Below are 18,011 nucleotides of genomic sequence, written 5' to 3' on the forward strand. Positions count from 1 at the left end.
ACGACGGAAGCTCCCGAGGTACAAAAAAGCAAAACTGTCGGATTAGGTCCGGTCTGCTTTCACACCTCCAAAAGGTCCGCACCAGGGTTCCTTTGGTCCGGACCGAGTCCGACCTTGCAGCTCGGTCTCGGTCCGCTTGTTTGGTCCGGACCAGAGTTCTGTGGTTTGTATTCAGACCAACCCAAAAGGTCCGGACCAAGGGAAATTTGGTTCGTTTGGTCCGGACCAAACAACGTAGGTGTGAATACGCCCTAAGAGTCACTTAAGAGTCCTCTGCTGGCTTCAAGGAGAACTGCGATTACAGTAAAAATACTGACCGGGATTTCCGTCGCCCCTAGAAACCACTCCACCCCTCTGTTGAAACTACATGAGCCTGATACTACATTCAGTTTACCTCGGAAGTGGGAAGTTGGAGCTCAGAATTATGTAATTTTCAACCTCCATGTGTTCTGGCTAAAAAATGGGGGGGGGGGGGGGGAATCACTTTTGGAAAAAAGCAAATATTAGTGTTTATTCTATCCACATTCAAGTCAAATCAAGTTTATTTGTACAGCGCTTTTAACAATAAACATTGTCGCAAAGCAGCTTTACAGAATTTGAACGACTTAAAACATGAGCTAATTTTATCCCTAATCTATCCCCAATGAGCAAGCCTGTGGCGACGGTGGCAAGGAAAAACTCCCTCAGACGACATGAGGAAGAAACCTCGAGAGGAACCAGACTCAAAAGGGAACCCATCCTCATTTGGGCAACAACAGACAGCCTGACTATAACATTAACAGTTTTAACGTGAGGACAGTTTCGTTGATGCTATAACTCTTCATTGATGGAAACTTGAGTGCAAAACTGTTCATGACAACTGCAGTCCTAAAGTTAGCAAGTCAACTGTAGTCCTCAGCCATAAAAGCATTACTGTAAGAGTCCAGAGCGTCCTCCAGGTATAACCCTCAACTGTCCTCATGGGGCCGTCCTTCACAGGAGCGATGCGATAAAACTCCGACCAGACACAGGGCACCAGGATGGATCAAGCAGGTCCGAGGGGCAGAAGAGGCCAGCATCTCAATCCCAGGACCAACATGTAACTCAGAGGGACAGATTTGGGGGGGAAGAGAGAGAGAAAGAAAACACGTTGTTAGGTATGCCCTAAAAATGACAAGTATTAAATCTGTGTGGTAGGCTCGCAGAGACGAGAGTCTTTACATCAGGCATAACACACAACAATGGCATGTTAATATGGTAAAATATATCATGACCTGCTCTGGCTGGATGCTTGATTGGGTGATGGGAGCACACTCCTCAGCAATGATGAGATGCAGATGGGACCCTTAGGGCTGGCCAAGACAATTCAGTTACATTTCACCGGGTCTGGGACATGCGACAGAATGTCTGACGGCCGATTCCCTGCAGGCTACGATAGCCAGTCGAGGTCTCCACCCTCTCCACCAAAAGATTTCCTGTTGACTCCATGTAACTCAGAGGGACAGATTTGGGGTGGGAGGGGGAGGGAAAGAAAACACAGGTTGTTAGGTATGCCCAATGTCACCTGAATAAGTAGGAACAGTATACATATTGCACCGAGTACAAGCAGGGACTCCGGCAACTAACTCTGACAGCATAACTAAAAGGAGAGAGCCAGAAGGTAACACAGGCATGAGGGAGCCCCGGGACATAAAGCAGCAGCCACTACACCGTCAACAAACTCGAGTGAGCAAGCGAGTGGGGACTGACAGCATCCATACATCCCAGTTTACCAAAACACTCTGTCTGAGGATCCTCCAGATCTACACCTTTACCTCATAAACACCATTAACACAAGGCTTGACTAAACTATACACTGGATATGAGCAATCGCACGCTCTGATTGGCTACTCTACTACTAGGCTATCAGCTCATATACCATGAGTAGAGAAAAACAAAATGGCGGAGTGTGTTGCTGAACCAACCGAGGATGAAATAAAAACTCGAAAACAAAACCCCAAAAATGCAAAATAAAAAGCAACAAAATATGGAATAAAAGTATTTGATAGTAAGAACATATCTTTTTTTTCAATAATAATAATTATTATTATTATTGCATTTTTCACAAATTGATCCTGTCATTTTGCCGGTTTGTTTACATTCTAAGCAGAAATTATTTTGTCAGACGTTTTGTATAAAGTCTTTATTTATTGGATTTGTAAAAAATAATAAAAATCCTGCGTTTCTCAAAATCCAGTGAATGTGGATAGAATAAAACAGTTATTCCACTCAATCTCGTTGTACATGGATTATAGACGACTCGGTGCTACGCGCCTCATCTGCTATCAGCTCATGTACGACTCGATTTCGTGGAATAACTGTTAAATTTACAGAATAACTGGAGATCTTCCTGACTTCCTAGTCAGAGTTTGGACATTACAACCTGTGAGTTTTATTTGGAAGCAACGTTTTTAAAGGACGGCTTTGAGCAAGTCTCAAGAGCTAGGGGCGGAGCTAATTTCCAGGTTGGAGAAATGTAAACAGGAAAAAAAAAGCCTCACCCTAATTAGATTTGGAAAACTTGCATGGCAATATTGGAAATAATATTTCTAAGATGATCTTTAAATTTGAATTGAACTTTATTACAGGTCTAGAACCATTTAAAAAAAATCCCCAGTTTTCTTCCTAATTTGGATGTGGCCAGTTCCCACCCACTAGGCGTGTTTCCCCTATCACATGACCGCTACCAACCAAGGAGGGCGAAGGTCGTTCATGTGCTTCCTCTGAGTCATGTGACACCCACCGAGCGCATCTTTTTGAACTTTGCGTACGCTATCCGCCCACTTCCGTATGCATGAGCTCATGGGCGTCCATCATTGGCTAGCATCGCTGTAATCACCGGCGTGGGAACCGGGGGTGCGGGGGGTGCGGCAGCACCCCCTGGTGGTGGACCCTCAAAACTGACATGAACATAAAACAAAACTTACGTGAAAATATATTTGTTTATTTATTTGTTTTCATTTGGCTCTGCTGATTTTATATGTCATGTTTTAGATGTAGGATGATGAGGGCTACATTTTAGTTATTTAAAAAAGGATTTAATTAAAACTTATAACTTAATATGTAGCCTAGTGGACCATCAGAATTTTTTTTGTCGTGACGTTGACGTTCAGCTTTTCAGCGCGCAAAATTACAACAGGAAGCGAGTACGAGTCGACCGTCTGTAGAGAAATACAATGTTAGCACATTTCCAGTTTGGTATCTGCGTTGGGTGTGTTAAACCGTGTGGATTTAAGTGGAATAAGTCATATGATCAAGACAGCGTTTTAAGGTAAGGCCATTTGGTTATTAATTTTGCCCGCTGTGTCGTGTTCACTTGAGCCTATTTGGTATGCCTTGAACAAGTGCAGGTGTTGCTAGCATCGTGCTTTGAAGTTGACTCAGATGTAACTACAGTCTTAAAAAATGTTCGCTTAAAACGGTGTGTCCATGCTCATCATGTTTTACTTTTACTTTTCTTAATGGAGAGTGTGAAATACCGCTGCATCACTTTTATGAGTGATTTTTGCAATAGAACACTAACTTAGTGTCACTAACCCATAGTAGTAGGATGAGTGGGTTCATGGATTTCGGTCTGTTGATTGAGAGAACCATGGTGTTTGTGTTGTTCCAGCGAGAGTGTTGTTCTGTTTCATGTGTGTGTGTGCATGCGTGCGACTAACTACTGTATTTGAAATGCACACTCGCTTGACTGGATCTGGGTATGTAAGGCTGTAATCGGGTGGAATCCGCGTCTCCTTCAGTTTATCTAGAGCAGATGTAAAACCTGCGACTGTTAAACCACAGCTGTGCGCTTCTGCTTCTAAAATAACCTGTCCTTCGTAATCGTGTTAACTGAGAATTGTCATTGACAGACAGGCTTCAGATTCTTCCGTCATCACTCAAAAAAAAAAAAAGTCGTTTTTACGGATTAGGCCTATAAGTAGTAGGCAGATTAACGAAATATTGCAATTGCAAGCTTAAAAGGATTTCGGACGCCTGATTGGTTAAAATGCAGGAAATTGCATCTAAGAAATACAAAATTTTCTGGGGGAGGACCCCCAGACCCCCCCTTCAAAAAAAATGTCCCAGGTCACGTCACAGCACCCCCTGCTGACAATGTCTTCCCGCGCCGCTGGCTGTAATTGACAGGGGTGAGAGAGTATGCCGCCACCCCTCCCTCCGTCCCTGAGAGCACAGGCCAGTTTTGCTCTCTTGGGTGTCATTGGGATTTGAACTAATGCCAATGCTTTTCTGTTGCGCCACTTGGGAACCCAGAACCATTTTTAGATGTTAGAAAATGCACCTCTTAAAATAACAACATTGCTACTTGTTAGGGTTATTTAGTTACGTTCTATAAACGATGGCATGCGGATTTGTTTAACTAGCTTGCATTTATAAGCTAGCCAGGCTATTCAGAACGAATCGTTCCTGTCATTTGGACATCAGATACATCTTTGGAAAAATTAAGAGAACACTTGGAATGGTGACCATGATTTAAAGTGGTCTCTTATTTTATTTTATTTTTGTCCATAGCTGTATGTTCCAGTCAGAGAGGTGACATTTTATTACCGATTATTTGTTTTTTCCCCAGCATTCAGAACCACCCCCCCAGCGTCGGTCAGCAGCACTCACACGAGGCCATCCGCAAGGCCTTCAGAGTTTGGGAGAAAGTGACTCCTCTACGCTTCCAGCAGATTCTTTACCATGACATCAGAAACGGCAGTGAAGGGCCAGATATTATTCTGCTGTTTGCCTCTGGATATCATGGGGACACGTCCCTGTTTGATGGTGAAGGAGGGTCCTTGGCTCACGCATTCTTCCCCGGTCCAGGCATAGGAGGAGACACACACTTTGACATAGATGAACCATGGACGCTCAACCAGCGAGAAGGAGCAGGTGCAACTGAATAGATTTCTCAATAATACGCATCCTTTAATGCTATTGAACATCTGTAAACTATTTCCTGACTAAGGCTGATTGTTTTAGTGAGAAGTACTCATTGCTCCGTGTCTCCAGGCATCGACCTGTTCCTGGTTGCAGTTCATGAGCTGGGTCATGCGTTGGGTCTAGAACATTCCAATGACGCCTCAGCCATCATGGCTCCGTTCTACCAGTGGATGGACACGGAGAGCTTCTCTCTAGGCGAGGACGATGTCCTTGGCATTCAGCAGATCTACGGTGAGCACTCAACACCTTGTTGTAGATATTTCAGGTTCATTAGTGCAGGATGGTAATGTAGAATGAAATTCTGTGCCAATCCTGAACCTAAAACAGTTTCTTTGGCAACATCGTCTATATTTTATGGTCCTTGACTCAACTCGACTCATTCTTGGTTTTGTTTTGGTTTCCATGGGAGATGACGGAAAACAGTGAGCGCTTCCTGACGTATCATTATACTGTACTTTACAGAGGTGGATGAAGTACCCAAGTTTATTACTTAAGTCAAAGTACAGATCCCGCTGGTTAAATGTTACTCCAATACAAGTGAAAGTTCTCCAGTCAAATTTTTACAGTGGTGCTTGAAAGTTTGTGAACCCTTTAGAATTTTCTATATTTCTGCATAAATATGACCTAAAACATCATCAGATTTTCACACAAGTCCTAAAAGTAGATAAAGAGAACCCAGTTAAACAAATGAGACAACAATATTATACTTGGTCATTTATTTATTGAGGAAAATGATCTAATATTACATATCTGTGAGTGGCAAAAGTATGTGAACCTTTGCTTTCAGTATCTGGTGTGACCCCCTTGTGCAGCAATAACTGCAAATAAACATTTCCGGTAACTGTTGATCAGTCCTGCACACCGGCTTGGAGGAATTTTAGCCCGTTCCTCCGTACAGAACAGCTTCAACTCTGGGATGTTGGTGGGTTTCCTCACATGAACTGCTCGCTTCAGGTCCTTCCACAACATTTCCATTGGATTAAGGTCAGGACTTTGACTTGGCCATTCCAAAACATTAACTTTATTCTTCTTTAACCATTCTTTGGTAGAACGACTTGTGTGCTTAGGGTCGTTGTCTTGCTGCATGACCCACCTTCTCTTGAGATTCAGTTCATGGACAGATGTCCTGACCTTTTCCTTTAGAATTCGCTGGTATAATTCAGAATTCATTGTTCCATCAATGATGGCAAGCCGTCCTGGCCCAAATGCAGCAAAACAGGCCCAAACCATGATACTACCACCACCATGTTTCACAGATGGGATAAGGTTCTTATGCTGGAATGCAGTGTTTTCCTTTCTCCAAACATAACGCTTCTCATTTCAAACAAAAAGTTCTATTTTGGTCTCATCCGTCCACAAAACATTTTTCCAATAGCCTTCTGGCTTGTCCACGTGATCTTTAGCAAACTGCAGATGAGCAGCAATGTTCTTTTTGGAGAGCAGTGGCTTTCTCCTTGCAACCCTGCCATGCACACCATCGTTGTTCAGTGTTCTCCTGATGGTGGACTCATGAACATTAACATTAGCCAATGTGAGAGAGGCCTTCAGTTGCTTAGAAGTTACCCTGGGGTCCTTTGTGACCTTGCCGACTATTACACGCCTTGCTCTTGGAGTGATCTTTGTTGGTCGACCACTCCTGGGGAGGGTAACAATGGTCTTGAATTCCCTCCATTTCTACACAATCTGTCTGACTGTGGATTGGTGGAGTCCAAACTCTTTAGAGATGGTTTTGTAACCTTTTCCAGCCTGATGAGCATCAACAACGCTTTTTCTGAGGTCCTCAGAAATCTCCTTTGTTCGTGCCATGATACACTTCCACAAACATGTGTTGTGAAGATCAGACTTTGATAGATCCCTGTTCTTTAAATAAAACAGGGTGCCCACTCACACCTGATTGTCATCCCATTGATTGAAAACACCTGACTCTAATTTCACCTTCAAATTAACTGCTAATCCTCGAGGTTCACATACTTTTGCCACTCACAGATATGTAATATTAGATCATTTTCCTCAATAAATAAATGACCAAGTATAATATTTTTGTCTCATTTGTTCAACTGAGTTCTCTTTATCTACTGTTAGGACTTGTGTGAAAATCTGATGATGTTTTAGGTCATATTTATGCAGAAATATAGAAAATTCTAAAGGGTTCACAAACTTTCAAGCACCACTGTAAAGTACTGAAGTACTTGCTTTTAAAAATACTTAAGTATTAAAAATACATTTTCTGTCAACGCATTGTTGTATTATTGACACAACGCTTACAAACCCTAACGCCTCTGAAGCAACCGACTGGATTTACTGACTAACTTGTAGCACCTGTAGAGCTGAAGCTCCACCTGACGTGCTAGCAAACTCTTTTCAAATTCGAAATTATATTGGGTAGCTAACATTACTAGAAAAGAGAGATTTCTACGTTCTGTTTATTTGGCAAGATTATGCTAAAGTTAATGTTATTCATGTTAATGTAACTCTGTTTTTACATGATAACTAACAATGTCCAAGTTAAATGTTAGCCGTGGACAAGGCTGTAGCAACTTGGTGGGCAAATCCATAGAAAGTCATTTGACTAACCAGACTGCACAGCTATTGCAATGTTATCGCTAGCTCTAAAAGCACAGACAACTTCATTGCAAGCTTTCTCTTGGAATCAAACGTTTACATCCCTCAATATGCTTCCGCAGGTCGGACAGCATGTTTTGTAGGTCGTGATGTGGTTCGTTTTTGGCAAACATTTAAAATGAAACAAATCTTTATTCCTTTCTGAAAACTGAAACATGGGTTCTAGGTATGGTCATGAGGGCGTGCATTCTCCAGAAGAACCGCCTCCTTCCGTTCTGCCATCAACTGATCGTGTTCAAATAATACTTCTGAGAAATTGAACTTGATTTTATACAGTCTATGGACGTGACGTGACCCTAGTGATTACTGATCGTCTTTCTCAGTCACTACGTTTACATGCACATAGAGAGAATCGAATTTCTGCCGTTGCTCGACTGAAATCGAAGTTCAAAATGCCATGTATACACCTTAATTCGGCTGAAATTGAACCGAACTTGATTTCTCGGAATCGAGCTACACGACCTAGTTTATGCGATTTCTGCCGAGCTACTTTGTGCATGTATACCCTATCGAGCTAGTTGTCGAGCTACTTCCGGAAGTGACGAGTGACGAGACCACAAGCGGGAAACACAACAGCCTCGGTCGGCATGACAACAGTAGTAGCGAGCAGCAGAAGAGGTCAGGAGGAACAAACGGAGAAGAGAAAATGTGGATGTAGAGCTCTCTGAAGTGTGGGTGGAGCACAGAGGACGGCAGGACAAAGCTTCTGGTACTAATAGGCTTTTTATTGTCAGACTTTTCAGTTTAACAGCCTACTTTTATTCTTGAGAGAAAAAAACACATGCGCGCGCGCGCTGTGTTCTAGTCCCGGGATGAGCTCTCCCCTCTGCTCTCCCTCTGCCTCCTTAAATAGGGCGCGGTTACTGGGAAGACACACAAACACAGGTTAATTACCGTCAGGTGAAGTGATTCTGCCACTCACCTTCCCTGGCTCCGCCCTCCTGTCACAGACCGGCGCTTGACCACGCCCCCGCTGCCACAGGCAAGCAGAAACGTGCACTTCTGGAGCAATGAGGAGACAGAGTTCATGCTCATTCAGCTTAAGGAGTTGAATATATTAAAATTCATGGACGGGAGAAAAACGCGCAATGGAGAACACGGAACTGATAACTTTGTTTACACTCTTGAATAGCTCTTCTTCATGACGACAACCGGAAGTGTACCAACACGATGGGGCGTGTAGCGCCACCTGTGGCTCGGGTGCACAATGCACCTCACACAATAGCCCGATTTCATTGTGTGCATGTAGGATTGGATTTCTCTGGCACCCTGCTGGGACCTTCAGCTCGATTACCGACAGCAGCTCGATTTGGATGTGCATGTAAACGTAGTCAGTGTCACCTGCGAAAAAACCAATCACGTTTTAGAAAAGAAAACAAAAAAACTCCACTTCCGAAGCCACTTCATAGCAACGAGTAACGAGGACCTTGATAGAAATGTAGTGGAGTGAAAAGTACGATATTTGTCTTTCAAATATAGTGAAGTTAAAGTCATAAGTTTCCAAAAAAATAATACTCAAGTAAAGTACAGATACTCAAAAAGTGTACGTACAGTACTCAAGTAAATGTACTTCATTACTGTCCATCTCTGGTACTTTTATATCTCTTTTCCAACAGGAAATGGCAGAATCTCTAACATTTCAACTTGAATGGGATGTAGATTAGCTAGGTTTTGTTTGCATGTTCTTTTATACTTGGTAAACAATGCCATAATCTTTCCATAAACAAGCTAACAGAATTTATATAATCCCCCCCATAGCTCCTGTTCCACACTCCAGCCCAGTTGGTGGCGCTAATGCACCTTTAAATTGGTTTGCCAACCACCAAAAAAACCCAAAAGAAGAAAAACAAAATGACTGAGCGTGTTACTGAACCAACCGAGGACAAAATAAAAACTCTACTCAAAAACAAAACCCCAAAAAATATTTTAAAAAAGCAACAAAATATGGAATGAAAGTATTTCGTGTTAAGAACTTTTTTTTTCCCCAAGAATTATTATCGCATTTTTCACAAATTGCTCCGGTCATTTCGCCGGTTTATTTACATTCTAAGCGGAAATTATTTTGTCGGACATTTTGTATAAAGTTTTTATTTATCGAATTTGCAAAAAATAAAAATGCTCTGTTTCTCAAAATCCAGTGAATGGGAATAGAATAAAACAGTTATTCTATTCAATCTTGTCGCACATGGATTATAGACGACTCGGTGCTACGCGCCTCATCTGCTATCAGCTCATGTACGACTCGATTTCATGGAATAACTGTTAAATGTATGCAGTCTGTAAACAGCTAAAATACTATGGAATCAATTTTGTGCCAAAATGTTCATACAATACTTTTGAAATATCAAACAAAAACGATAAATCAAAATTAAAAAAAAAAAAAAAATTAAAAAAGTCTATTTTTTTTAGACTGGCAAACAAATTATTTATGTAATCGTGCAAAATATCAGTCTATTACTCTTCAGAAACCTTTTATTTTTGTTCCGCGTCTTTCTCAGTTTGTTTGACGTAATTTATTTTGGTTGCGATTCCAGCTTTCTCGTTTGCGCTCCCTGACTTTTTGCTTGCAGTTTTGGCACAAACTTCACGTGTGGGTGGGCTGTCCAGGAATGCATTCCCATTGGCTAGCTTGTGTTTGACTGACAGCTACGCTCAGCCATTCCCTACTCGGATTCTGGCGGACTGTTTGGCGAGTGGCCGATCCATTGACGGTAAACAAGGATTGAGTGGACTTCAGTGGCGACTATGATATTGAATTAATTCAACAAAGTGTAAATTCAATATCATAGTCGCCACTGAAGTCCACTCGATCCTTGTTTACCGTCAATGGATCGGTCACTCGTCAAACAGTCCGCCAGAATCCGAGTAGGGAATGGCTGAGCGTAGCTGTCAGTCAAACACAAGCTAGCCAATGGGAATGCATTCCTGGACAGCCCACCCACACGTGAAGTTTGTGCCAAAACTGCAAGCAAAAAGTCAGGGAGCGCAAACGAGAAAGCTGGAATCGCAACCAAAATAAATTACGTCAAACAAAACTGAGAAAGATGCGGAACAAAAATAAAAGGTTTCTGAAGAGTAATAGACTGATATTTTGCACGATTACACGAATAATTTGTTTGCCAGTCTAAAAAAATTGACTTTTTTTTTATTTTGACTTATCGTTTTTGTTTGATATTTCAAAAGTATTGTATGAACATTTTGGCACAAAATTGATTCCATAAAATACTCGAATTGGCTAAATAGTTGCGATACATAACCATGACTCAGGAAAATAATTAGTTTTTAGACCTTATTAGATGTCCCTAGCATGAGATGTGTCTTTGCTCTTTGTTTATTATTCATTACTCCGATAACGTTGCATCAGAAAACTGAAAGTGGCACAGTCAAGTCACGTGACTGAGTTAAACTGTGATATCCATCAGTTATTGTGAATCCGTGTGGGTCTGTTTTCTCCATCGTGGCCCATCTGGATGCCTCATCTGGAGCCTGTGAGAGCTGGGCGTTTTGCCACAGCTGCAGCGAGGTAGAAAAAAAAAACACATGACGCCGCTGCTTAGTTTCTCTGAATAAAGGGGCGAAAATGTAGCTAAATATTTCATGTGTGTTAACAGGACCCCCTGTGATGGCACCCACTGAGCCTTTGAGCACCACTACAACTCCATCATACACAACCACAAACAAACCAGAACCCATATCCACCACGGCAGAGCCTTTAAGGACCACCAGACGTCCAGAGAAACCAACCAGACGTCCAGAGAAACCAACCAGACGTCCAGAGAAACCAACCAGACGTCCAGAGAAACCAACCAGACCTCCTGAGAGAGCCACTGTGCCGTGGGTTCCTCCGGCTGAGCCCAGACCCACTCGCCGATCAGACCAGGACGCCCCCGATATCTGCGACGGAGACTTTAACACAGTCGCGGTGCTCAGAGGGGAGATGTTCGTCTTCAAGGTTTGTCTTCATCATCAAAATAAACCTCACAGTCTTTTCACAGATCCATGAAAATGTTTATAAGCTGTATTAATTTAGTAGAAATTTCCCATCATTTCACACAGTTTTGAAGAACAGTAAAACAGATGTAGTGAATTCCATCAGTTCATTCACGTTTTGGTTACTGCTGAAAATATTGGCTCCCCACAAGAGATGAGAATTCGCAAACTGCAAACCTTTTTTCCTTGAACTTTTTTTTTTTTAACGTTAAAGATGTCTTTCATTCTTTCTAACTGGTCTGTCAGGGTTTAATGCAGAAATCAAACTTTGTCTCAGAACAAGGATTTTGGACTCCTAGCTGGACTTGTTTAGTTGAATTAGTCTCCGTATTAATTTCTCCTGCAGCCTACGTGCAGTCTGCTGCACCGAGAAGCTCTTCAGCTTTGATAAACATGACAAAGTTTGTACTTGTGAGCACTCGATAAACATCACTAAACTAGCCATGTCATTTTGATTCCATGAGGTCATATATCCCATGTGATGTTTCTACTTACAAAACAACTTTGTTGTTGCGTAATATTTGAAGCTGATTTCCTGTATACTCTGGAACAGAGTGGTACGTTCTCAGAATAGTTAATGCTTTTCAGAGCTATAAATACATTTCCTAATCTCGAAGTCATGTGCTTTTTGATGTGCAGATGCTGTCAGCTGGACTGTAATCTTCCTTCTCTCTCTCTCTCTCTCTCTCTCTGTCTCTCTTAGGGTCAGTGGTTCTGGAGGGTCAGGCGGAACCGTGTTCTCGATAATTACCCTATGCCTATTTCTTTCTTTTGGGTCGGCCTACCTGAAGACATAGACGCTGCATACGAACGCCATGATGGAAAATTTGTGTTCTTCAAAGGTCAGCGATACAGATGAAAAGAAAAATAAATTTACACATGCACCCTCCTCAAGAGGTGCCAAGACTTAGTTTAGTTGTAACGTTTACACCCTACATGCCACTGTTAAAATGGTAGGTACAGTGGGGCAAAAAAGTATTTAGTCAGCCACCAATTGTGCAAGTTCTCCCACTTAAAAAGATGAGCGAGGCCTGTAATTTTCCTCATAGGTACACTTCAACTATGAGAGACAGAATGGGGGGAAAGAATCCAGGAAATCACATTGTAGGATTTTTAATGAATTAATTGGTAAATTCCTCAGTAAAATAAGTATTTGGTCACCTACAAACAAGCAAGATTTCTGGCTCTCACAGACCTGTAACTTCTTCTTTAAGAGGCTCCTCTGTCCTCCACTCGTTACCTGTATTAATGCCACCTGTTTGAACTCGTTATCAGTATAAAAAACACCTGTTCACAACCTCAAACAGTCACACTCCAAACTTCACTATGGCCAAGACCAAAGAGCTGTCAAAGGACACCAGAAACAAAATTGTAGACCTGCACCAGGCTGGGAAGACTGAATCTGCAATAGGTAAGCAGCTTGGTGTGAAGAAATCAACTGTGGGAGCAATTATTAGAAAATGGAAGACATACAAGACCACTGATAATCTCCCTCGATCTGGGGCTCCATGCAAGATCTCACCCCGTGGGGTCAAAATGATCACAAGAACGGTGAGCAAAAATCCCAGAACCACACGGGGGGACCTAGTGAATGACCTGCAGAGAGCTGGGACCAAAGTAACAAAGGCTACCATCAGTAACACACTACGCCGCCAGGGACTCAAATCCTGCAGTGCCAGACGTGTCCCCCTGCTTAAGCCAGTACATGTCCAGGCCCGTCTGAAGTTTGCTAGAGAGCATTTGGATGATCCAGAAGAGGATTGGGAGAATGTCATATGGTCAGATGAAATCAAAATAGAACTTTTTGGTAAAAACTCAACTTGTCATGTTTAGAGGAGAAAGAATGCTGAGTTGCATCTAAAGAACACCATACCTACTGTGAAGCATGGGGGTGGAAACATCATGCTTTGGGGCTGTTTTTCTGCAAAGGGACCAGGACGACTGATCCGTGTAAAGGAAAGAATGAATGGGGCCATGTATCGTGAGATTTTGAGTGAAAACCTCCTTCCATCAGCAAGGGCATTGAAAATTAAACATGGCTGGGTCTTTCAGCATGACAATGAGCCCAAACACACCGCCCGGGCAACGAAGGAGTGGCTTCGTAAGAAGCATTTCAAGGTCCTGGAGTGGCCTAGCCAGTCTCCAGATCTCAACCCCATAGAAAATCTTTGGAGGGAGTTGAAAGTCCGTGTTGCCCAGCGACAGCCCCAAAACATCACTGCTCTAGAGGAGATCTGCATGGAGGAATGGGCCAAAATACCAGCAACAGTGTGTGAAAACCTTGTGAAGACTTACAGAAAACGTTTGACCTCTGTCATTGCCAACAAAGGGTATATAACAAAGTATTGAGATGAACTTTTGTTATTGACCAAATACTTATTTTCCACCATAATTTGCAAATAAATTCTTTAAAAATCAGACAATGTGATTTTTTGGATTTTTTTTTCTCATTCTGTCTCTCATAGTTGAAGTGTACCTATGATGAAAATTACAGGCCTCTCTCATCTTTTTAAGTGGGAGAACTTGCACAATTGGTGACTGACTAAATACTTTTTTGCCCCACTGTATATGTGATGTAAAACAAAATAAATCATATCGGATCTTTTCCACGCTTAGTGTCATATAGTGACAACCAGAATTCAAATAGACAAAACAAATAGAAATGTTTTGGTGGGGAGGAAATAAGAAATAGAAAAAACTTAAGGTGATGATACACAGGGCAACTTTTTGGGCAATGTTGTCAGCAACAGGCAACCAGGTGAGACACAGGGCAACAGACAATCGGCAACAACCAATCAGATAAGAGCAAATCTACTGCCAGGGAGAGCTAACGTTATCCCTACATAGCTAGCGATAACTTTCAGCTCACTATTACCCTGTCCACACTAGGGATTTTGTACCGATACAAAACTACTTTCGTACCACAGCCACACTATCCACACTGTCCACACTAGCAACTATACCGGTACTGTAGCGGTATAACTGTATCGGTACGAAACCCACAAATGTATGGGTTTCGTACCGGTACAGTATCGGTACTGTAGCGCTTCGCTGTAGTGTGGACAGATGAAGCGGCTCTGTATCGATACAAATATAATGCGCATGCGCAAAGTCACACACCTCAATCGATATCTTCGCTGAATAAAATAGTGAAGAACGGAGATTCGTTTTCTTTGTTTCTTTCTCAACTGCCTCGCGCATTTTATACGATTCGACTGAATAAATGACCACCAGAAATACAGACCGTACATTGACAACAAAAAGCACACACACGTTGTTTCATCCGCCATATTCTCGGAAGGAAGTTACTCGGTAACCATGGAAACATTTCGCGCACGCGCATTTCAACTACCGTAAAAGAAAACCGCAAACATTTCTCGCTAGTGTGGACAGATGCACTAAACTGTACCGGTATACTTTGTATCGCTACAGTTATACCACTTTCGTACCGGTATAAGTGTGAACACAGCATATGTTAGCAAAAACCACCGCTAGTTAGCGAAATCCCATTCAATCTCTATGGAGCGGTGGTTAGCTAACGTCAGTTTACACTTAGCTGAAAAAAAAAATCGACATCTTAATTACAACCTGAGCGTAAAAATAGATGTCTGTTGGTTTTCTAAGCATTTGATGAGGCAAATTCACCCCTTTGGGTTTACACAGAACAACTTACTGGCATTAAAAGATACAAGTTGTGTCTCTTTCTTTTTCTTCGCTCCACTGCTGGAGACGCCGCCATCTTTGTTGAAAATTTCAGAAGCTGTCACTCGGGTGGTCATGTGATTTGCTACTAGCACTCTGATTGGATGATCTTAATGATAAAACATTGCCCAAAATGATGAAAATCATTCAGATAGAAATTACGTTGCCCAGTCTCAATGGGAAAGTGTCAAAGCACAATTGGCCAGCAACATTGCCCAAAATAATTGCCCCGTGTATCATCACCTTTACAGTAACCTGGCTGCATGAGTATGCACACCCTTTTACAATGGGGCATGTGACTGTGCTCAGAATTAACCAATCACATTCAAACTAATGCTCAAAGGTAATTATCATACACCTGTCATCAGTGAAGTGTTTCCGATTAACTCCAAATAGATATCAGCTCTTCCTGTAGAATTTTCTTGACGTCGTCTTGGTTGCAGCCAACTGCTGAAACCATCGTCTGCAAATAACTCGGACATTGTTGTATGGGGTGCAAAAGATTTTCCAAAAACTTTAGGTGTACCATGGAACTCTTGCCCCTTTTCCACCAAAGCAGTTCCAGGGCTGGTTCGGGGCCAGTGCTTAGATTGGAACCGGGTTTTCTGTTTCCACTGACAAAGAACTGGCTCTGGGGCCAGAAAAACCGATTCCAGGCTAGCACCAACTCTCTGCTGGGCCAGAGGAAAGAACCGCTTACGTCAGCGGGGGGGCGGAGTTGTTAAGACCAACAACAATAACAAGTCCGCGAAAGATCGCCATTTTTAAGCGACGAGAAGCAGCAGCTGTACAAACGCGAAGTCATCCATTATTATTATTGTTGTTGTTATTGTTGCTGCTGCTTCTTCCGTGTTGTTTTTGCTTCGATATCCGCGCCAAGGTTTATGCAAACGTAGCGACGTAACTGACGTATATAGCGACGTAACTGACGTATACAGCGACGTAATGACGTGGCTTCCCTTAGCACCGCGAGCTATGGAAAAGCAAACTGGTTCTCAGCTGGTTCGCAAGTTGAACGAGTTGTGAACCAGCACCAGCACTGGCCCCGAACCAGCCCTGGAACTGATTTGGTGGAAAAGGGGTATCTGTGAACCCCATTATCACCAGGTGGAGAAAACTGAGCACCACACCACCAAGAACAGGACGTCATTTCAAAATTGACAAAAGGACAAAAACAAAATGCATCAAGAAGGCTGCTGAGACTGATAATACTAGTCACTGTCTGCATGTGACTCCAGTCTCTTACATTCTTCACATTTCTGGGTTATGGAGTAGGATGGCTGGACAGAAGCCCCCTCACATGAGGGGGAGGAAAAAAAAAAACACATCCAAACCTGTCTCAGTCAAACCATGTGGCAAAATTTGTCATGGTCTGCTGAAACCAAGGTAGAACGTTTTGGTTAGAACTCTCTAAAAGATACATGTGGTGTGCAAAAAAAAAAAAAAAAAACAGCTTCCTGTCACCCATAGAACACCATTCCTACAGAGAAGCATGGTGGTGGCAGCATCAAGCTATGGGACTGTTTCTCTGAGGCTCTATTCAAGATAGACAGACTCACAGATGGCTCCAAATGCCAGTCTATTTTGGCACAAAGACTGAAGGGCTCTGTTAGACAGCTGAAGATGAAGGGAAATTCTGACCTTCGAGCACAATCATGACCCGAAGCACAAATCCAAGTTAACAAAGGAACAGCTTCAGATGATGATGATGATGATGATGATCAATGTTTTGGAATGGCCCATTCAGAGCCCAGATCGAAAAAACTGTGGAATGACTTCAAGTGAGCTGTACACAGGAGATCCTCTGGGATCTAAAATGACCAAATCAGTGTTTTACGTTGGTAGACTCTTACTACCGTCTTGCAAGCAAATGATGCTTTAACAGAGTATTAGTTAAAGGGGAACAGAGGGCAATATATAGAGTAAATATAACAATAAAACACACATTAACGAACCTTATTCAAGACTTACAAAAGTTTTTTGTTCTAAGGTTGGAAAGTTATAGTGTTTTGAAAGTAGCTCGAGCAAACTATTTCCGCAGTTTGAACAGCCCGCCATGATATTAATTTTATCCAATCAGAATGCACGTTCATTTTCTCTGCGTAACACTCATGACGTACGTATGTGCCCAGTTGTGTTGGCTCATTGAGGTTGGGAACAGCACGTGTGAAATACCTGTTTCTGCCTCTTGCGACGATTTCGCAAGTCCACGGGTGGCGCCTATCTCATTGCAGCAAATAAATTCTGCTGGACTCGTGAGCAACTCCACGTTACATTTTCTGCACGAGCACCACGCCGTGTCACCTGCACGCAGACGCTCTGCCCCACGCTCGCCACGCCCATGGTCAGCATCAGTCTCATCCTCGCCGTCATCCGAGCTTTCTTCTCTTCTTTCATCACCGGAGTCGAGAGTACCTCTCCTAGGTTCAAACTGGTACCCTTCTAAGCCATAGCCTGCTTGCAGTGTGTCTTGCGGGATCTCTTCGTATGATTCGACAGAGCTGTCGCTTTCACTTGATGCGCCCGACGCTATGATTACACGCTTATCTCCTCTATTTCGGAGAGTTCCGCTAGTGCAGTGGGTAGCGCTGACGTCACGGTCTTTTAAAAATGGCGACTCTTGTGCGGTTTAGCGTATAAAGTATTATATTTACAATTACCAAGATATTTCGTTGTTTTCTAGTATATAAATTTGATAGAATACTTAAGAATACGTTACGTTGTCACATCAGCAACTGTATATATTATAT

The 18,011-nt window shown here is 42.5% G+C and overlaps 1 protein-coding gene across 1 annotated transcript in view; it reads left to right on the forward strand.

Moving 5' to 3' along the window:
• Window positions 1-18,011, forward strand: part of mmp15a (matrix metallopeptidase 15a) — a 50,566-nt gene that overhangs the window by 13,766 nt on the left and 18,789 nt on the right. The window contains exons 4-7 of the mRNA XM_060928439.1: window positions 4,592-4,896; window positions 5,017-5,178; window positions 11,181-11,521; window positions 12,263-12,401. Of these exons, the coding sequence (XP_060784422.1) occupies window positions 4,592-4,896; window positions 5,017-5,178; window positions 11,181-11,521; window positions 12,263-12,401 (947 nt within the window). The remainder of the gene's footprint in view (window positions 1-4,591; window positions 4,897-5,016; window positions 5,179-11,180; window positions 11,522-12,262; window positions 12,402-18,011) is intronic.

Source organism: Neoarius graeffei, chromosome 8 (genome assembly GCF_027579695.1).
Source record: "Neoarius graeffei isolate fNeoGra1 chromosome 8, fNeoGra1.pri, whole genome shotgun sequence".
NCBI classification, from domain to species: domain Eukaryota; kingdom Metazoa; phylum Chordata; class Actinopteri; order Siluriformes; family Ariidae; genus Neoarius; species Neoarius graeffei.